Source organism: Xenopus tropicalis, chromosome 8 (genome assembly GCF_000004195.4).
Source record: "Xenopus tropicalis strain Nigerian chromosome 8, UCB_Xtro_10.0, whole genome shotgun sequence".
NCBI classification, from domain to species: Eukaryota; Metazoa; Chordata; class Amphibia; order Anura; family Pipidae; genus Xenopus; species Xenopus tropicalis.
This window is the reverse complement of record NC_030684.2, coordinates 77,446,884-77,469,844: the sequence shown is the minus strand read 5'-3', so window position 1 is coordinate 77,469,844 and position 22,961 is coordinate 77,446,884. Positions and strand designations below refer to the sequence as shown.

Below are 22,961 nucleotides of genomic sequence, written 5' to 3'. Positions count from 1 at the left end.
AACTGTTTCTGAGATGACTTACAATCCTGACACTATAATTGCATATTGGCCAAGTCCCCACTGGGCCCTCTATACTTCTAGCCCCAAAAGAAACCACCGTCTCTACCTTTATAACTATGTAATTCATGATGCACTGATTGAGATAAATTACAATAGGGCTGACATTACCACCTCTGCCATCAACTCCAACAGACGGCTGATTTGTAGGAAGGAGGTGATTGTGGTATCAAAATGGTTAACCTTCAGCCAAATCCCTCACCCTCCCTAACATAACCCATCCCCCCTCTCCTTCTAACACTCTCTCTGCTCATTAAGTACAACTCGCACTCCAGCCCAACACTGAATTTTAACAAATATCAGCAAAAATACCAATGAATATTTAATGAGATTTTTTTTTTACATTAAATCCACCTTTTTTCCCGCTGGCTGCCAGAAATTTGCAATTTGAAGATATTTTATTCAGCAGAGCGAAGCTCGGCATCTGCAGTTATAACAGGGTGTGGAGAGCAAAATAAGGTTTTTTTTTATATCAGACAGCTGCTATAGGCAGCATGTGTGTATAATAACATTCTCATTCCAAGCCACAGACATAGGAGAAAGAGACAGTTTACAGCCAACAAGTCTCCATCTTACTACTGCGCTTAATAGAATCTTTTATACGTGATATTATTGGGATTGTTTAATAAGGGAGCTCTTTTTCTATCTGTTGGTAAAGAAGATTTATAAATACCTCCCTGCCATTAGGTGTTTTTCTCTACTACAAGTCTTGTTTTCAGATGGGGGGGTACATGTTAGAATGATCTTGAAAGAAAAAGGTCTCTAAAATGCAGGATAGGCCAGATCTGTATTTTCCCTTGATGCCTAGATTTACTAATGAGATGAGTTAAGCTCCAGTCAATCTGTCCCTAGTGCTAAGATAAAGAAAAATTAACCTTTGGGGTGAATCTATCACCTTTTTAAGGCAAATAAAATGCAAATTCACTTGCAGTGTATTCTCCATAGTTACAATCTTACATGTTTTATAGTCACAAGGTCACCTTGTTGCTACATAGAAACAATAAGGGCTTGTCACTCCAGCTGAACACTGGTTAGTACTTACCCTTGGAACTATTTGGTGGTTAGAATATCATTGGTTACATCTATAGTTGTCATCTTTTCTAAAAAGAAAATGTAGGCCCCTGTCTTTTCAAATACTTCTCCATTAATTACATACATTGCCATCAGGCTGGTACTGCAGAGGGACAAGTCTATTAAAGCTTAACCTTTGCTCTGAAGGACATGTAAAGCCTACAGTACATGTTCCTACCATGGGCACATCTCCCTCACCCAAACCACACCATTTGTATTGTGTATATCCCCTCTGTTTGCCAGCATCATCACATTTTCCTAAAACAAATAGCAGCTTCTGCTTGGATTGTGCCCTGTAGCTAAGGAGAGGAGGTTAGAAAAAAACATTTCTCAGCAGCAGTGCAGTGCCAGTGCCATCTCCTCACTGGCTGCTAGACTGGAGGGTGTGTTTAGTAACCTAAGTAGAGAAGAACTGTGCATGCTCAGTTAGCCAAGAGCCAAAGTCCTAAGGGAGGGGGCCAAGTGAATTAGAGGAATAGAGGGAATTCTAAGTGATTAGGAGGATGCTGCAGCCTTACTATTAACCATTAAACAACAGGAGAGGCAGGTATTGAAACCTGGGGTTCATGTCCTTTAATCCTGTCCTAGTGACCAGAACATGGATGGACTGCATAAACCGTACATGTAAGCCATGTGACCTGCAACGTAAATGACAATATGCAATGCACAGAGGCTAAGCCAAAAAATATCATACACATGAATGCAGAATTGAGCGCAATAGTTTATTAACACACAGTAACAATTCATCTCACTAATGCAAGCAACTGAAAAAATACAACCACATGACACACAGCCTAACATTGCAAAATATCAAATGCTGGCAGTTCAAATACTGCCACAAACGGTTTTTTTTTTTAATTTTACTGCTGATTTTTGTACCACTTTTTTAAAGTTTATTTTTTACATCAGGTTTGCAGCACCTTTGAATGAACACATAAATCTGTGCAAATTTTTTGTCAGTCTCTTGTTATACAGGAACACAAACACTGGTAATAAATTTGCTAAAGAAGGAGACAGGCTCAGCAAAATGCCTGGTACTCTTTCCCACCCCTCCTCATAGTATATATTTATATAGATTTATATATATAAAATACTCTCAGGTTCTGGATTGCTTTCATGGTGCAGAGTTTTACAGATTTTGGCAAAGACTTAAACACTTTTTCTGATGCAAAGGAGAAAATCTATCTGGTAATCTTGGCAGCCATTTTGAAATTGGGAGGAGTTGTTTGAAAATGGCCATTTCTACATTCCAGCTAGAGTATTTTTTATTAAGTGCTCATTTTACCCTGCTATAGATTCACATTGGTAGTAAACTAACACAAGAAGGCAGCTAACATAAAACTTGGTCACCACGTAAGTATTTGCAGAAGAGATGGAAGCAGTATGTAACGCAATAAGAAGTGTCAGGGTTTGAAATCTTTATGTCTTAAGCAAATAAACAGAAAGAAATACCAATTCATGTTTAGATGCCAAAAAGGCCAGATGTATCCTGAGCTACTTCTGTATCTTAAAATAAGTTAGAGGATGGCAATGTGACCCTAATGGATCTATGGCCATTTTGGTATGAAATGATGTGTTAGACATTGAACTAGATAGCACAGTTCTGATCCTTTGGCAGTCAGACAGAACTCCTAAATTAGGTGCAAGATGACTGACTTCAAGTTTTAATGTATGTAGAAAGTCTCCAGCTAAGCAGTTTGTTGTTTCTCTATTTCTTTTTCCAGACTAGTGGTGGCAACCAGCAAACTTAAACAATACAAGGTCAGTTCAGGAAACCAGACAGCTATAGTGTAACTTTCTAATGCTGGACCAAAGCTGGACTCAATTGTTCAATGGTTCTAGTGATGCTGCTTAAACCTTATATCAAGTTTACAAAAACACTGTGGCTATACATACATAGTCAGTGTTCCCACATGGAAGAACTCTTTTTAATGCCCATGTCTGCTATCTAAAGTATTGAATCTCAGGAGTAGAGCTACATGCTCTGACTTACTCCTGTGTGTAACCGCTGAAGAAGATCTGCGTTATGAGAAATATACACATTCTTTTACAATTGTGATCAGAATTATAATGTTAACATATACATAGCTGAGACAAGGGAAATGAAATAAATAATACTTTCACAAATAAGAGATTGTGCTTATTGGGAAAAAGGTCCATAATGTACATAATTAAATAGTAGAGAAATTAAAAAGAACCTATTAATACAAAAATACAACATTATCAGCAATAGAAACTACACCAAATAGAAAACTGCTGCTCCCTAAAAAGAATACATGGCCCAATCCAACACCTTGGAACTAAAAAAAAAAGTGCACTCATAAGGAAGGCATGACTATGTACAGTAACACATCTAGCAAGCAGTTACAAATGCCTATGTGTAATAAAGAGTTAAATGCAAAATCCTGGTGGCAAAGATTGGAGCAAAATGATCAGGTGACACATAACTGTACAAGGGAAAGGAAGAATATTGTCTATGTTGTAGGCAGGGTTCTGTGCCCAAGTATTCCTTACTAGTGCCAGTGTATTTTAGCATGTTTTATATAACAGAGATAGGGTGTGTATTATCAAGGCAAGTCAACATATACAATGTTTATCAGACATAAGTGAATTATAACAGAACTGCATAATAAGCTGACACCATCAGATAAGCTCATGTGCAGCTCATGAACAGGGTGCAGTTCTCCAGCCATAGTTACTTTTGTTGGGGAAACACCAACACCCCATCTGCACTACTACTAAGCAACAGCCTAACACTGTCATGCTTCAAGGCTGAGTTGCTGGCACATCCCATTTGCAGCTTAAACATTCTCTTGTATGAGGCTTTGCTCCTCACACGTTTAAATAACACCAGGTGGGATCAAACTGGGCAACCTTATTCACTCATGTTGTGAGCGTTTCACACAGGAAACCTCCGTTACCCAAGTAGGACCTCAACAATGAATCTAGGCGACCAGCCAGCAGTTAGATTTTATCAGTCCTGACTGGCATTTTTAAATACACAGAAGCCCAAACAGTCACCCACTACCGCAATAAATAGTGACTGTGTCTATGGCATCTTACAGCACCCCCTCTGGCAATGGGGCCACAGATTGTCAGTCTGGAGCTGGATCTACTGTGGGATAACTTATGCTATTGGTTACTGCCCATGTGCAAATTTTTTCTAAATAATTTTAAATCAACACCATTGTTCTAGGCATTCTCAGTATATTTATCAGTGATTAGAAACAGTAACCATAAATGGACACTGCCCAGGCAGACATAAGTGGTGGTATGGCTAAATAGGTAAATGTATTTATTATACTCACAAAATGTTTTTTGTTTTCAAAATTTGGACAAAGATTGTTCAACATTGTATATAGTCTTGTTATTTCCTTCAAAGGATATTTGAATCCCTTCAGTTTTCAGTAAGCCAGGGATTGACTGCAATTGGAAGAGTCATAAGTAGTCCCAGGCTAGCATTGGTTAGAGAACGTGTCCTTATTTGGCACTTTTTTGCAATCCTAAATATCTATAAAAGTAGGAAATACATTTACCAAATGTTGCAATACTATCACATTACAAGCTATAGGTGTATAGGAGAACAGACTTAGCTACCTGACTAGGGGCGACATCTGTAAAATTAAACCATAATAAAGGCATATTTAAAATTTTAGTCCCTAAAATTCAAGATCAATGGATTTCTTGCTATTAAATAACTTTTTACACAGGTGAAGACTGAAGAACATGGATTGAAAAAGCATATTTGTTCTTTTTCCTGCACATGTAGAAACAGAATTTTATAGTAAGCCACATGCTTAATGTGGGGCTGTGTATGAGTGCTTCATATGAAAAGTCACAGTCCTGGATAAGGAAACTTGGGAGAAGGCTGTCCAACTTGAGGCCCTGAGCCAGATGTGACCATTCTAGACATTTTTTCATCTACTCTGAAGCTTGGCCAAGGGCATTGTGGGAATTTATGTTACATGAATGCATTGTATTAGATTCTGGCCCCAAAACATGGCATAGTAGTATATAATAACTGGCTTATAATTGGAATACAATGTGCTTTTGGGTTTTAAACACTAGTTTTATTTGCTCTTGTGGTGTTAAATTCATAAACAGAAATGTTTAAATGGTTGTTATGGGATGTTAAATTGTTGCAAAGTTGTGCCCATTATTTGCAAATCCTCAGTTGTTTAAAAAAAAAAAAACATTTGGCTATATTTAACCTCTCAGAAAACAAGGAAAGCTGTATTGCTTCTAGTCTAACTTGCAAAATGTGTCATTAGTAATTACAGGGGATTAGAGAAGAACAAATGCTGTCAGAGACATTGTTTGTAGTACTGTATTAACATTAAGTCTCATTCTGAAAATGAAAATGGTTGCTGCTCTGGCCTTAAGGTAGTTATTTGTGCTTGCTTTAGTATATGCTTGTTCATCTCAGCAAATATGGCAAGGCACTGGTGCCTTTTTTAGCTTATAAAGAGCCTCTTGTAGTAAATCACATATAAAATGGCTGGAATGATTGCTTATTTGTACAATGCAATACACTCATTGGGACTGTGAATTGCAAACATCAGCATTAGGGAATTAGTAGGCATTCTCAGGTAATTTCTGCAGCAGTCTTTGTTATTGTGCACTGCTCAGTAACCAGTTTTCAGCTGTATATTTGCACTGCTCTGTATTCATTTCTGAATTTAATACAAATATTACATGTGTTACTTTACAGAAACGAGAGACTCCTTTGAAATATATGGGGGCTTTTATATACAGAATAGCATACTTAATTTAGCTGAAAAAAAGCTAAATGCACTTTGCTTGGCATTAATAACTTTGGTTTTACAACAGATGGACACGTTAATATATTCACATCATGAGTGCAGATTTTCCTTTGGCAGGGCTGACCCCGTCAGTGTTGATAATCTGCTTAGAGGAAGCCCTGACCCACAGATATGTGACTACCATTAGTACACTTTGGTCTAGTAAAATACTTACATAGTAATATGTCACAATAATTAGTAAACTTTGGCCAATGGAGGAATGTACTCATAGTAGTATTTTGGCTATGGGAAGGGCTGATCCATCAAAATGTAACGTGTGTTGGCACACTTTGGTCCTTGAAAGTTCTCACAAATATATTTTAAGCGTATATGTATTCCTTTTCTTCTAATCACCTAAGTGCCATTTGAAACCAAGACGCTTGGAGTAACCAGCTGACAATTTCAGATGCTTTAAAGGCACTTTCCCTTCAAAATAGCATAGGGACACCAATCACCATTACAAAATCCTCCCTCTGTATCTGGATGCAATGTCTTCCTTCCTTTACAGAAGATATTACATAAGAGACAATGTTTCTTTCAAAATGGCTGCCTAGATCTTTTCATCAGAATCTCCATAAAATCTGCCACTGCATAAATAATCTGCATGTTCATTTATCCAATTAATACCTGAAAGTAATTACTAGTATTAGCCAAGCAATGCCAGCCAAAACCAGAAGTAACCAGACATGCTTGGCTAAATTCAAATAATGTCTTCTTTTGGAAGGTCGGAGTAATGATCACTCCATTTTGTCACTGTTAATAGACAATGAATGAACCAAATGAACATGCCATGTTCGTTTCAGACTTTGGCTAGAAACATGCAACCGAGAGGAGCAAGCTGCAAGTTTTATCAGTCCTAGCCACATTCTGCTTTTGGCCTTAGAACATTGATTATCACCATCCACAAGTGCAAAAAAATTGTTATTGTCATGTCTCCTATAAACCTAGGATTAAATGGCTTTATTAATACAAAACAAAGGCATTGTCATCTTAATAAAAGACTCAATCCCTAATGTAATCTGGACAAAACTATGTCCAATAACAAAGCCTTAATCAAGTTTTTCATATGTTAAGTGCTTTGTGTTTTATTTATACACAATAGTGCACACTTGCTGAGACACACTCACAGCTTTCATTCAACACCTTGTCTTACAAAGCCCAATTTCGTGCAATCACCCACAGTGCAATCAAATCATTGATACCTTGTACCCTCCGCCACACCCCCCAGAAAATCCTATGCTTGACTGGACATGGGCCTCACAATCCTCTACAGCTTTTTAAGTGACTTTGCTGTAGAGCAGGGAGACCAGATAAGCAAATATACCCCGTACAGGGCTAACATTACAAAAGCATTGTGCAATATTTTATCCATGCCTGCTGGTGAACAAATGTTAGCACAGGAGTGAAAGAAGATTTAATGTCCATAATTTTTTGGGGGAGGAGAAAAAGAGGGATAATGGGACATATTTGCTAAAGTAAAATATGATATTTTAAGTTTGCATGGAAATCTGTGGAACCCAACAAAAAAATCCCCCTCAGGATTCAGCCTGATTATGGTCACAACACCCCATGTGTCTAGGTCAGACAAAGTGTAGGTAAGAAGTGGAGATTCCTTCTGTTGTGAGCCTGCTGTAAAAACAGAAGTAAGGACCTTGAATGGGCAAGAAAGGAAATGTTTTGAAAGTATTTTGCATCTTTTAAAGAAGGTTGGTACAGTAGCCAAGGGAATTACAAAATATTCTTCCAAAATATTGCTTGTCTGTTCAAAGGCAAAAAAAGTCATCATACCCTTCTTAATTTTACCAAAAAAATCATATCCCCTTATAAAGTAGCCTAATAATAAAAAGAGCAAACAAATATAATATTACATTGGGATAACAGTATCAATATACACACACATATGGGAATAAACACAATTTAGCGAGACACAGATAGAACTGATAGCCTCACCTCCCCTACAACTGATCCCAGATCTCAGTGCTCCTCAACTGTGCCTCAAATAATGGAAAGCATGGACGGCAAGGACGGAAAAGAATGAAAATGATATGAGAAGGAACAAGGAATGAGGAAAGCCAAGAAGAAGAAAAAAAGCGGGAAGATGTATTGCTAATGCAAGGCTACAATCACCCCTACCAAAAGTCTTTAGGACTACATGATGAAACAAGTGGAAAATCTAAAGAGTCAGAAGCTTGTTATCACCACAACAGCAACTAATTCAAACCAAAGACAACCTACACATCTAGCAAATACAGGTCACTGGGCACATTATATTTAGGTCTTGGTTTTGGCCAAAGCGGATATCTTTACTAATATTAGGGCCCAACATTACAGTTATCAGATACATTCAATCTCTTTACTGTAGAAAACCAACAATAACATCATTCTGGTAACAAACTTTTCACACTGTGGTTTAAACTGGTCCATACTGGGTACTCTTAATAAATATATGATAAGAAAGGGAACAAAGGGCCTTTTCATGGCTTCGCTGTTTTGTTTTGTCTGCTGACAGTTACACCACTCCGGGAGGGCAAACACAACCTCAACTGTGGTGTAAAGACCTTAAAAGAAAAATTCAAACAGAAAGGAAATGTGTCTCATTTGTACTATAAGGCATTTAAGAAAAAGTATAGGTATGAGAACTGTCGAATGTATTTTATGGAATTCCAGATAAGGGGTCTTTCCGTAATTTGGAACTTTGTACTTGTACTTTGGATCTCTCTGTCTACTAAAAAATCATTTAAACATTAGGATTATTTTGCCTCCAATAAGTATAATTTATTAGTACAAGGTACTGGTTTATTATTACAGAAAAAAAGGAAATCAGTTTTTAAAAATGTGTACTATTTGATTAAATTAGGGTCTATGGGAGATGATCTTCCCATAACTTGGCGCTTTCTGGATAAAGGGTTTCCAGATAACGGATCCCATACCTGTAATTAAAATACTGTATGTTTTACAAACACAATCCTTCCCCTTACACAAATTCCCTTGTGTTGCATTGACCTTAGTTCCCACTAGTCAACAGTAATTACCAAAAAGCCCACTTTCAGTGTAGAGTATAGAACTTGCAAACTACTATTTTAAGTTATTATGGCTGCACTTAATTTAAATTACTTCACTTGTAGAAAAGAATTGCCTAAAAGCTGCTGTCTGTATATCTGTGCATCCAGCACCCTAATACTCCAGCCTACTCACTCAAATCTTCTTTATAATTCTTTGCAGCCCAGCATTATGCATTTTAGCTAGCACAGTCACTGCTTTACAAACAATGAAATATATCTGATACACATAAGAGCAAATCATAGTTTATCATGGCCCTTTAAGCAAAACTGCTATTTTTTTCTGATAATGAAACTTTAACATTTCCATCTGTTACCAAACAGAAGGAAAGAAAGCATAATGCCAAAAGTGAGAAAAAGGGAGGCAGAAATATCAGAAAAACAGGTCCATCTATCCTGGGTCTGCTACACTAAAGCCACAGAAAACTCCAAAATGATCCTTGTAGTTTATAGTGGCCAGTATTGGGAGTTTGTGTTAAAAGTGTATACAGCCATATGTGCAAAATTCATTCTCTGCGATGCCATTATACACGACCATACTTATGTCAGCATATCCACATGCGTCTAAGACATGGTTCCAAAGCAAATTACCCAGTATCAGCAAACAATTCTGGGTAAAAATCTAGGAAGACTGTGGCTGCTACTCAATAGCCAGTAATAATCATGGTAGAAAATGTATAAAAAAAAGAAAGAAATAAAAATGAATAAAGCAGTGAGGAAACATGGGAGTGGAAACTTAGGGCACCTAGATTCTAGCTAGGAAAAAACAATGCAAAAAATAATAAATACATGTGACATAACAGCCTGACTGTACAATAAAATATATTTATATAAATGAAAGAGGAAACAGTCTGTACTTAAAAAAGTAGGGTTATCTTTCAGGCTATAGCCATTATATGTGAGTGCAAAGAACCTTGTGAGAGCAACCATATTGTATCCTTTTATTAAAGTAGATTCTCCAGAGACAATTGCAGCAGTACCAGCTAGGATGGCTTTTGTTGTCTATGGTGAATACCTCACCTGAACAGGCGTAAGCAATACAGTAAGCTCCCACTAATGTACAGAAGCAAGCTTTCAGGGAAATAATATACTGCACACACTATAGCATACACTCTCCCCACACTTTGTATTTACAGCAAAATAAACTAAAGATAACCTCTACTTATAATTGGGGAATATATTCCTTTTAATATTAGCTAAAGGCAAGATCCTTTTATTTTCCACTTTGCATGTGATTTGGAGGGAGGCAATTGTGGTGCCTGCCAGGCAACATTATGTAGGATATTCTTGTACCTATGTGTATGCACCTTTTACAGAGGAAAGATGTTGGCAGAATCAATAATAAAAAGGAATCAGAGAGGTCTGTATCTCTTATAATTTCAACACTTAAATTGCTGAGCTATGAAAGCTAGTCTGAACCCACATTAGCTAGAAGAAGGGCGAGGAAAACAGTCTTGATGTGACAGAAGCAGGGAATTCTGGTACTGAACAGGGCCAGGCTGGGAGATGCAATGAAAGGTTCTTTGTTCTCATAGCTCTACGTCCCTCTAGGTCAGGGTTATGTAAGCTGATGCTTTCTCCTTCAGTTGTCTCAGGCACAAATGACAACTCCAACTTCCTGCAAGAAAGCCAAGGGTTTCAGTTTAGATCTTTGCTCAGTTTTATGTAAATAGAAGAAAGCAGATGGCATGAAAAACATGTGTGTGTGTGTATGTGGTGGTGGGGTGGGCATCTAGGGAATCCAGCTAGAATGACTGCACTTATTGCATTTTATGTAAATCTCATCAGTCTGCAATAAGAGCAGCCCAGCAACCTGCATCTCCCCTCACTGTTTGTCTGTGTTTGCATTATCAATTCTTTACACTTACACTTGTCAGTTTCAAAGAGAAAAACGGGCAAATCATTCCAATTCACCCTGTGTTAAATTTGCACACACAAATGTGGATTTCAGGCCAAGTGAACCAGAGCAAACTGGCAGTTTTGATGTGTAACTACCAGTGGGACTGAGAGTGCAATCCTATGGGGCCCACCAGGGATACTGCCATATGACTTTCAGTAAGAAGTTGGTGGGTACAAGAGTTTATATGGTGGGTGTGGAGGTGCCCAGGACTGTCAGGCTCTACTCATGCTGCTGGGCAGATGGCACTTTCAGAACACAATGAATAAGATTGGGGTGCTTTCTTGTGCTGTAGTTACATCATCCCCTGTGCCACAGTGTGGCCATACATTCTCCAATTGATCAGTCTGCAGGCTGCATTTCTATTGTCCTGATCATTTAGGTATACAGCAAAGTAATATTTCTTCAGGAGATGCTACATGTTAGCTAGTATATAGTTTATCAGCAGATAGAGAAGTAAACAGGAGCAGTGGCTTCTCTTTATGCTGGTTTAATTGTAAATGTTATCTGCTTATTGGCTAATCTGTTTTATCTATATATTTTGGTGCATAAAATTAAAGATAATAAAAAAGTTAAATACCATTGGGTCTAGTGTATTATGTGGCACAGCATGTACATCTAACTCAGTTATACCCTCATGGTATCAGCAGGCAAGTTAATAAATACCATGTTGTAACTTGCCTAAATATAAAAGTAGAGAGCCCTTTAAATCTCTCCATTGCAGAAACCATAAATGAAAAGTGTAATTATGCATGCAGATGTGTGCTACAAAGAAAGTTATAGTCATCAGTAGAATCAGGATATGATATAGGGGGAGGGTGAATGGTGATACAGTGCAACATACAAAAGTTGTAATTAGGCACAAAAGGAATTGGGATCAGGCTTCACACAGAGTGCACACACTTAGGCAGAATTTGACAGTGCAAGGCCAATATTTTTCAATTTCATGTATGCATATATATAAACAAATGTAATGATTTCCACTAGAAAACTCTAGCATCTATCTTTTCCATGTAAGGTTAATAGAATAGCCGTAAAAAAAGAGCAGGATAGAAGTCTTAAAATGTGACATCCTAAAGTGGTGTTTGAACATCATAAAAAAGGCAATTTATCCAGCTGTTGAAAGCAGCCTGTGGTCGGATGCTTCTCGCCCTGTCATGGCCCTGTGCGGTTTTATAGGATAGGGATAAACAGAGAGACAGTGAAGGATTTGTCCAAAGGGAATGGATTTATTAGCCTCTGGGCAGAAACACTAGCCCGTACTTATATATTGATTTGTGTGGCCTTACTTCTTGTTCTGACACATGCACTGTATATAAACAAATAATTAAATAGATTAATATAATTACAGGCACATTTCTGCATATGGAACCATTCAGACTCTATGGAGGAAAAGCTGGAGGGTGGCCACACAGGCAGAATGTGCTTTGTGCAAACTCAAGTAATCACCAAGATACAGATTTCAGATCATTGTCATGATTGTTACAATACTCTGTCTACAAATGCAATGTATTGCAAAGCACCCCACCAGTTTCTGTATTGTACCTGTATAGACACCTAAGGGCTGATAAGCTGTTGCACAAGGACTGCTGCCAATTGCAACCAATCAGCAATTAGCTTTGAATAGTCTACTTGTTATAAAATTAAAGAAAGGCTCTAATTATTTGATAGGGTAACCTTACTAATGCAATTTTGCACATGTTTGTAAATCAGCCTCCTAGACCCCTTTATTCAAAATTATCCTGCATCAAAATCTCATACCTGACTTTTTAGCCCATTGTAGACCTTCTGCTTGCAGCTATTCAGTATTCCACCTCTATTCTTTTATTATACATCTACATATCCCATTTGCCCCATCTCTAGCTTTCTTGTATTCCTACATACACCTTTTTAAACTAATGAATGCTTCAACTTTATCTTATGTATTCCACATGTAAATCCCTTTCTATATAACGAGCCCTCACCTTTTTATCCTTCAATCTTGTATTATACTCTAATACATCACTTTGGCCACTTGCTACACGTACCTTCTGGAGGCTCAGACATTGGGGGGCTCAAGCAGTACATGTGATATCCTCGGTCACAGTCATCACAGAACAGAAGCTGATCCTTGAAAAAGAGCAACACGAAAATTAGACTTTAATATGAGTATTTAAGATATACCAGCTAAGCAGGCATAATGTGGGCTTTGCAAGCATCTGCACTAATGACTGAGGAAAATGATTTTATTTATTGGAACAATACCTTATACTTGTGCTAGAAGACATGTTTCAACACAATACGATGTGCAATAATGATATGCATATAAACAGCAGTAAAGATTCAGTCAAAGCAATAATGTTTGGCAGATTAAAATCTGGTAGATTATACCTAAGTACCTTGCAACATTGGGGTCAAAGAAGTGGCCCTTGTGCTGAGAATACAGCCACTGTATGCATAGCTCTGACAGCTTTATTATCTGTAACATCAAAACACTTTCTGTTTTGTTTTTTTTCCACTTACACTGCTGCTTCAGATGCCCAATGTCTTTCTTTAGCCAGATGGAAATGTACTACTTAATAATGCTGTAAGAATAAAAGCTGGCTGAGGATATTGTGAGCAACAGCTGGAGATTTAACAACTGGCAATCTGAAATATAACCCTTGAGAGTTACTCATATACAAAATATTGTTTAAAAAGTGCAGCCTTTTTTCCTTACTAAATGAAACTATATAAACTGTCATTATTGATGATGTTTAACAAAAAGAAGTTACAAAAAAAAAAAAGTGCAGCCTTTGATATATTTCAGCACACATACAAATATATTGTTGCTAGCGCGAGCCAAAGGTAAAATCATCCCTGGGTCAGTTACTGGGTTGTGGAGCAGTTGTTTTTGCCTCCTGCCCATAGAAACAACAGGAGAACTCACATCATTCTCAGATGTTCCGCAGAGAATACAGGATTTGCACTCAATACACTGCCAACGATAAGTCCGGACAGCAGCAGTCATATTAACTGTGAACTGTAAACAGGAGGGGTGACCTTAAGAGAAAAAGAACAAAATAAAGTCAAGGAAAAGCTCTCTAGTTAGAGAAATGATCTGTAAGTCTGTAGAATCTCAAATCCCTCATACTGTAAATGTAATACGGATTCATGATGTATTTTTTGCATTTCTTAATTATTCATTTTCCAAAAAACAGGAACTGCCCAACATTTTGAAAAAAATCCACTAAAGCACTATAGGTGCCTAAGAACTCTTTTTCACATATAGGTTTTAATTTCCTCCTATAGTCCAAAAGCTCTAGAAACAAAACATGTAAATAATTCCTAAACAAAAAACACAAAATGAAGACCGACTGCAAACTGTATTAGAATACTGCTGTCTCCATCATTTGTAAAGATATTTTAAGGTGAACTGTCCCATTCGCTGTGCTGGTTCCACAAAGAGCATGGTGTGTTGTACAATGTGCAGCAGGTATTTAGTGAGGAACCCTTCTCTTAGTTACATAATATGAGTTATCCACAGAATGGGAATGCTTGCAATTGACTAAACTCAAGCTTAATGTTCTAGAAAGCATGGCAGCTGCAGTTTGCTCACATCATTAACAGGAGATCGAAGGGGGTGGTTGAAAAAGAAATTATGAGAATGGGGAAATTAATCTGAGAAATGCAACAAGATATTTTTGACTCCTGTGTTCTTCCAGCAGAGGATCCTACAAGGATGTTATTTTCATAAGTCTGCATTTACAGTCTCTAATGGTGGCCATACACATTCAAATTTCTTCTGATGAATGTTCAGATATCGATTGTATGTTTAAATGCAACAATCTAAAACTTACTGTACATTCAGACTGAAATTGTAGGATAAAGCCCTGAAAATAACAAATCGGAGGATGTACTGAACATGAAATGTTGGCAGATACCAATTGTACGAAAGTAACTTCCTGGAAATGCATTGTAGGTCCTCCAAGGATCACCATGGTACGAAAATTATAGGGACGATAATTTGGAGCCCATACATGGTTCGAAAATCTATGAAATATTGGTGTGTGTGTGTATGGCCTTAAAGGGATACTGTCATGATATATATAGGACTGACCCTGTGACCCTGTCACTGCTTTTAGTTTCCTTTAATACTACATATAACTGATCCTTACATGAAATACTGTATGTCCCTGACATTAGATGACTTGATCGCTACACAGACATAACCCATTAACCCATTCTTCAAGCCAATACCCTTATGCCATTTGATTCCTACATACAGCTAATACTGTACCTCAATAAGCGTGTCCCTGTTATTGAGCCAATTTGCCTGTACACGAGTTTGCCAATTTAACTCATTAGCCATATAACCGTCTTTAAAGCAGACCTTTACACAAAAGAGTTAATATGCTGATAAATCGGATTTCCTCTTTTGGTAAAAGGATGAACCCACTTCCATCTGCAGAGCTCATCTGAATAATGACACCAATTTGCATATGAACAGGAAATCATTACCATGTAAATGGCATATTGTTTAACACTTGTAAATCAGCAGGAATAGGAAAAAAGTGTCTCATGTGTGTATGCATGTATTAGTACTAAATAAGTGGTTCCCTTACTTTTTTGGTTAAAGCCCCACTTTGTCCTACATTTATTCTGATCCCCTTTACTTAAATGTAACGAATAAAGATATCAGCAAAAGTTCCAAGAATACCTAGGGCTATGGGAGCCATATTTCCACCATACCTTTTATCCCATTTAACCTTTATGGCAATGATGCAGTGAGCAGGTAGCTACAAATCTCTCTGTGTGTCGTTGCCCTGAAGCTGGGCTTTTAGAAATATCTAAGAGAACCCAAATCTCATCATAATTGTTCTTCAGGCTGAGCCCTCTATCTACTACTTTGGCCCCCCTGGGGAGGGTCAGCCTAAACAGAAAGCGAATCACTGCACTAGATAGTTCCAGCCATTTGGCCATATTTGTTTTTCATTCCCCACCCTAGTTACCAGAACGCCCACAGTCTGCACAGGAAATGAGGTCTTCTGGACAGCCTGTTTTCTTTGCACCTCCTAGACAGAAATCGCAATAACCATTGGCAATGACAGACCCATCAGGAGCTTTCTTAACTGGAAGATAATAAATAAAATATTTTATCACAATTATCTCTAATTTAAGCATGTCAACACACAGCCCCCAGATTGTTAACTGTACCCTGATTCCAATATGCCAACATATTCTTATAATAACTAGTATAGGCCTTTTGTTCCACATACCCCATCTTACCAGCCTAGTCAACCACTGCAAGTATCAGGTAATCCATCTTTCAAGAGTTCCACCACTGTGGGCCTTTCTGCCTGCACCAGCCCATGTCCTTCTTGTCAGTATAAACAGCCCACCTTAATAGCACTTAACCTTGTTGTGATATAATATGCTAGTACTATGGTCTCACAATAATGCTGAACCATTGGGCAACTCCAGCAGCCCATAAGAGATGAGGGGGAAACGTTTAAAGAACAAAAATCCTCATGTAGAATAAGTTGCTAAAAAGGTTATCTGCTCACCTGTGTGTCTTGGTTGCATTTCAGGGACCCAGTTGAGTTCTTTGTAGAAATCTAGGGAGAGAAAAAAAAAAATATAAATCTGTAACTTGTATGTCCTTGGATTTTACTGTATAGTATTTTATGACAATTGCCAGTCACTGAGGAATGAAAGGGGTTAAGAACCTTAAGGTGTGATTATTTTAGGGGGAGTTTTATGGGAGGGGGGGCCTTCATCACCTAAACTGATAACCATTCCCTGTCACACCTCTGTTTCCATGGTAACTGTCTGTATCCGAGGTACTACCGAAAAAGATGCAGTGCAGGCTTAATATTTCTGGTCCTGATTTATTGTTTCAATTAGAGAGAAAGAGACAGAGAAATGGGGGATGGGGGACTCTGCAACTACAATATATATATATATATATATATATATATATATATATATATATACATATGTCAGAACACTAAACCTTTAGCCCACTACTACACAGACAACAACTGTGCAACAATGCACAAATGATGAGACAATAGTGTCTACATTGCATCAGGATATCTACCTTTCATTGTGAAACACCTCAGGAACTCGCCTTTTAACTCTTTATAAAATACAGACAACATGACACCTACCTAGCAATTCAGTCAAATCCTCATAATAGATATAGACTATGGGAAACATGTTTGTCACCTTCTTTGAAACCAACGGAATCAGAGCACCTTCCTCTTGCCTTCTCCTAGTACACAGACATGAATGCACCCTCCTCATAATAATGGACATTAGACCACTTACCACACATTAGACCACTTACCAAATTCCAAATACAGATTTACTGGCACCTAATACACATTTGCTGGTACCTACATGCATATCTCCTTCCAGTATACAAACACTGGGCCACTTATTCTGATTTATATTAAAAGTAGTAGCACCTTTCTTATTCAGAGAAATTAAGACAATTACCTCTTACCTTATCCAAATGCAGAGATATCAGGACATATACCTCTAACTTTTTCCTAATATACAGCCACCTTGCTACCTACCTCCCAAGTTGTACAAATATGAAGGTCCTAATACACAGACATAAGGGTCCTGACCTATGCATTCCATCGAACGTAAAGACATCAGGGCACTTACATTTTTATTTAAAAAAAAAAAGAAAACATCAGTGTACCTTCCTCTCAGCCAAACATAATACACAGGCACCCAGACACCACCCTTTAACTGCCTCAAACTCATAAGAACACATGGGTTGCTAGATTACTCACGTTTATGGTTATTTTTCCTATGGAATGGTATGAGATATCGCTCAGCATTCTCTTCTCCCTCCTCTTCAGCCAGGTGGGTGTGTGTGTAATGGTAACTCAGTCCAGGACGGTTCTTATAACGTTTCCCACAAACTATAGGGTAATAAGGAGCATACATAATTACATCAGACAGAGTTTATATAATTATATACTATACAGAGGAGCATTCCCACACTTACTTCACACACTATTTTTTTATACTTTTTCACAAGTGATGCTTTTGTAAATTTACTGGGCTAAAAATTATCATTAACTTCAAAAAAGGCCCCTCTATTAGTGCTACCTCTAGATCTATTACTATCCTTGCTTGTGTTCAGATAAGGGGTGGACATGTTGTAATGGTCCTGGCCGAAAGCACATAGGATGGGTGTAGCCATTCACAGCCCTGCAGTCACTGAAGATATGGCAGGCTTCAGTTCCCTATCAGGTCAGCCTAGCTGCTGAGCCTCTGCACCATCTGGATAGCGCACATGTACACTATAGTGAAATTCATTACTTTAAAGTGCAAATCCAATCTTTACTCTAATACATATGTGCGGTGTTCAGGACACCTAAAAAGAATTGCTGGGGCATTGGCAGTGGTGTGCAGCAGGAATACCACTCTGGGCGATATAAGGTAAGGTATGATGTTCATCGAGGATGTCTAACACGTTGGCACCCTAAGTGAATTCCCATTTTCTTGTTGTTTAAAGGAAAAGTCAACCCAAAATATTATTTTTTGCCTAATAAAAGAAAACGCAATTTTAAGCAACTTTGCAATATACAGTCATTACAAATGTAATGTTTTTTGAGTTATGTGTATATATAATTGCTATTAAAAGCAGTGTTTGCCCTTTTCTATTCTCTGCCCTGGTTGCTCTGACTTTTAAAACAATGTAACACAAGGCAGCAGTTTGACAGACCTGACTTGCTGGAGGAGACTGACCTTTGCAACATTGTTTAAAAAGTAGCAACCAGTTCAGCAAATGCTGCTTTCAATAGTAACTACATTTACAAATAACTTTTAAAGCTTTAAAAATTTTGAATGAATTCATATTGGAAAGTTGCTTAGAATGATGTTTTCTTTTATTAGACATATCCTTTAAGAGAGGAGATGTTTAATTTAGGTGTATCTACAACTAGAACATGTAACGAGGTGGGTGTACTAAGGCAGCTGGGGGAATGTGTGTTTTTATTTTGACCCTAGTGGAGTCTTTCAATAACTGCTCCAGACTAATGACTCCTGCTCTTAACTGTGAATACTCCCCATGTAACTGGATCAGGGGTTATTGTGTCTCCCTTAATTTAAATAAAATCCATATGACACCATGCATGGGCTAGGGGCAGGCTTAATGCAATACTCCATTATAGGACTCACATTATCAATCTCATCATGACTCTGGCTTAAAGGTAAACTATACCCCCAGAATGAATACTTAACCAGCAGGTAGTTTATATTATGTTAAGTGGCCTTTTAAAGAATCTTGCCAAACTGGAATAAATATATATATATATAATATATTGTCATTTTACATCCTTTTTCTTTTGATCCACCATTTAGTGATGGGCTGTGTGCTCCAAAATAATGCAGCTCTAACTGTAACAGGAAGCAAAAAGCAAAAGACAAAACTCTGTCCATTAATTGGCTGATGTGGCCTATCATGGCCTAGGCTTGTTTGTGTGCACTGTGAATCAAATCATCCCAGGAGGCGGCCCTTAATTCTTAAAATGGCAATTTTCTATTTAGGATTACCCAATAGCACATACTAAAAAAGTATATTTTTGTTTATTTAGATGAAGCAGGGTTTTACATATGAGCTTGTTTATGCAATATTTTTATGCAATATATTTTATAGAGACCTACATTCTTTGGGGGTATAGTTTTCCTTGGTGGGTACTGAATATTAAAGAGAGGACATTATTATCAAGAATTACCTGTAGACAAAAGTACATACTCCTCCTGAGTTTGTTACAGGAGGCTATTCAAATTCCTAAGGTGTTATGAAATGAAAGTCACTACGTTTGCCCAGGAGCAGTAACCAATAGTAACCAATCAGCGGGTAGAATTTTTGGTCACCTGTATAAAATCAAACATCTTATTGGTTGCTATTGGTTACTGCTCCTGGGCAAACACAGTGCCTTTAATTACATAAGGGAAATAGAGGCTTAAATAGAGGCCCAGGTTCACATAATTCTTCTGCCTTTATTAGCTCGCTTACCCTTGGGTTTTTTTTTTGTTTTTTTTTTTTAGTTTTTTTGAATTATTGTCTTCATTTTCTGCATCTTTCTAGCTTGAAACTAAGAATGCCATCTGGCTATTGAAGCAGCCAAAAATATTGCTCTGACAGTTTTAATTGTATTGTTAATTTGTATTAATCTCTCTGTTTAGACAATCTACTATTTATCTTTCAGTCTGTCATTAAAATCAATGCCTGGTTGCTAGGATAAATTGGACTGCATCACACTATAAACTGCAAGCTAAATTACCCCTTTAAAATAGAGAGAGAGAGGGTGGAATACAGTACAGGTATAGGACCTGTTATCCAGAATGCTCGGGACCTAGGGCTTTCCGGATAAGGGATCTTTCTGTAATTTGGATCTCCATACCTTAAGTCTACTAAAAAATCAATTAAAAACCATTTAAATCCAATAGGATTGTTTTGCCTCCAATAAGGATTAATTATATATTAGTTAGGACAAGTACAATGTCCTGTTTTATTATAACAGAGAAAAGGGAATTTAGAATTAATTGCTTATAATGGAGTCTATGGTAGATGGCCTTTACATAATTCGGAACTTTCTGGATAATGGGTTTCTGGATAAGGGATCCTATACCTGTACTGAAAAGGGATACGGTTTTTGGTTATGGTCAGAATAAGAGGAATAAGGGACCTCTTTAGAAGACTGCAGCACAGGACTAAGACCCGAAAAGTACTGCAAGGATACAGAATTAGGAAAGCCCAGGGCCTAGGCAAAAGAAATTTAGAGAGATGAAGGCCAAAGGTAAAAGGTAGAGCACTATCTATATCGAACTACATAAGTAATAATCAAATACCAATGATCCCTATAACATATACAGGACTGACACATGTAAAGGAAGTTACACAACAGGTTTTCAGACTGAAAATACACTTGTATTATACCATAATATGGTCACACATAGGGGCATGCAAAACCACAGCCACAACACAAAACCAAAAGCCAAAATCAGACATTCCCACAAATGTACTACTACGATAAAGATATTGTAAAATTATAGATATCAGCACATAGTCAGCACTACTGGCCATAGTCAAAAAAGAAAACCTTGAATTATCAAATCAGTTATTCTCACAAGACCTTGCACTTACTGTCACAGATGTAGGGTTTGTCTCTATCTTCTAAAGTTGACAGGTCCTGTCTTTTTTTCATGCCTCCAATTCCACAGGCCTGAAAAGTAAAAGTAAATGTATGTTTGTAACCTGTTACCCAATAAATCCTTCTAGTACCCTGACTCCCTTATTTCTTCTTGTCACACAGTATTTTACCTATTTCTGTCTGCTTTTTTCATATGTGGTTTTAAAGTTATTTTAATTATAATCAGAAAAACTGTTTTTGTTTTTTTTTAATCTTTGCAGCTAACATTTTCCTTAGTGGAAGCTTGGCAGTACTGCATGACAGATGGATGGAATTTTTCCCTTTCTGGGTGCATACATGGTTATTAATTGTCCATACATAGCACTTTATTCTGACATTGGCAATCTGGTACATGTGACCTGTCAAGAAGCAAGCTGAATAGAAAGAGGGGAGGGGATCTTTGTATATGTGTGACAGGAATGGGGATTGGAATCAAGAAAAATAGCAAGGTAAATGGATAAAGACAGAGGTGGAGATTAAGATGAATGGAAAGAAAAAAAGACACTAAGGGGCTGGAGGGCAGTGAGAAAATAAAGACAACTGGGGGAATGGAACAGTAACATGGGGTAAATGTTCTTTGAAGGAGAACAAACACAAAATTCACGAAAAAAGAAATTCACACCTTCATTCACATGTCTAGGACTTTTTTAGTTTGACAGATTAGGATTTGTTACTCTGGAGAGAAATGGTGGCAAGTGGGAGTGAGGACAGAGAAACAGGGGGAGAAACAGAGGAACCAGGAAGAGGGAGACAATAGTGAAAGACAGAGACTGGCTTCTTAGTTTAACATCCAGTTTGGTTTACACATGGTTGTCCTTTTAACTGGATAACACACCTGACAAAAGCTTTTAATTTTAACATGACATGTCAACTAATATGCAGATATAGATTTCATATATGCATATAGAGGAGCTATTTTATGTATGAATTAATTGGTCACACCATATGCACCACTGGTTTATAATTCTCCTCATCCTCTCTTGTTTTTCATATCCTTATAAAAAAGTTTATCTCATCTCTCATGCTTTTTACCTTTTACTTTTCATTATCTCTCTACTTGCCCATAATCCTTTATTCACTTTCTCTCTCCAACCACCCTTCTAAGACCCAGAGTGTAGTCTGCCAGTCTCTTCTGTGCCCCTCACAAAGAGTTTGTGCAAAAAAAAAATAATTTTCTTATCCAGTTTCTCTGTCTTTGCATAAGGTCCTGCAGAGCAACTTGCATTATCTGCAATTTTTACCTGGCTATATGTTAAAGAATTACTGGACACTCACTCACTGGGGCCTAAAAGGGATTCTGTTATCATTTTTATGGTATAGTTTTTATTACTAAATTACAATGTGTACATTGCAAATAATTAATTCTACTATTTAACATTTTACATTTGAACCAATAAATGTATTTTTTTAAGCTGTAATACTGGTGTGTAGGCCTGATCGTGTGCTTTCAGAAAGAGCAACCACTTTTGGAAAAGCCATTGTTTCTCCTGTGCACTGTAACTGGAGGAGTCATGACTTTGGTTAGCTGGACTTGGATTTTTACTATTGACTGATATTCTCATATCTACACTAGGTGATGCATGGGAGCATTTTTAGCAATGCAGGTGGCAGGAACCTGTTATCTTGAGACCTTTCCATTGTTTTGCTGTTGGGGGGAAAGGGAGGGGGGTGACATCACTCCAGCTTGCAGTGCAGCAGTAAAGAGTGACTGAAGTCCCATGACTGAAGGCACCTTGGAAACTATATACATGTCTAGCCCCAAGTCAAACTGAAAAATGGATTTCAATGCAAGATTTGGCTGGAGGAGCGATATAAACTGATTAATTTTGTAAAAAAGTTTTTCTGTGAGAGAATTCCTTTAAATCTTGGAATGGAGCTCTATTATATGGTGCCA

The 22,961-nt window shown here is 37.5% G+C and overlaps 1 protein-coding gene across 2 annotated transcripts in view; it reads right to left on the bottom strand.

The window, feature by feature from the left end:
- Window positions 1-1,829: 1,829 nt before the first annotated feature.
- Window positions 1,830-22,961, bottom strand: part of dpf1 (double PHD fingers 1) — a 68,001-nt gene continuing 46,869 nt past the window's right edge. Inside the window, 7 exon segments of one of the 2 annotated variants that reach the window (NM_001097276.1) lie at window positions 1,830-10,607; window positions 12,914-12,995; window positions 13,795-13,907; window positions 15,857-15,976; window positions 16,412-16,462; window positions 17,654-17,785; window positions 21,022-21,100. In NM_001097276.1, the coding sequence (NP_001090745.1) occupies window positions 10,537-10,607; window positions 12,914-12,995; window positions 13,795-13,907; window positions 15,857-15,976; window positions 16,412-16,462; window positions 17,654-17,785; window positions 21,022-21,100 (648 nt within the window). In that variant the 3' untranslated portion in view covers window positions 1,830-10,536. 2 annotated transcript variants of the gene reach the window in all.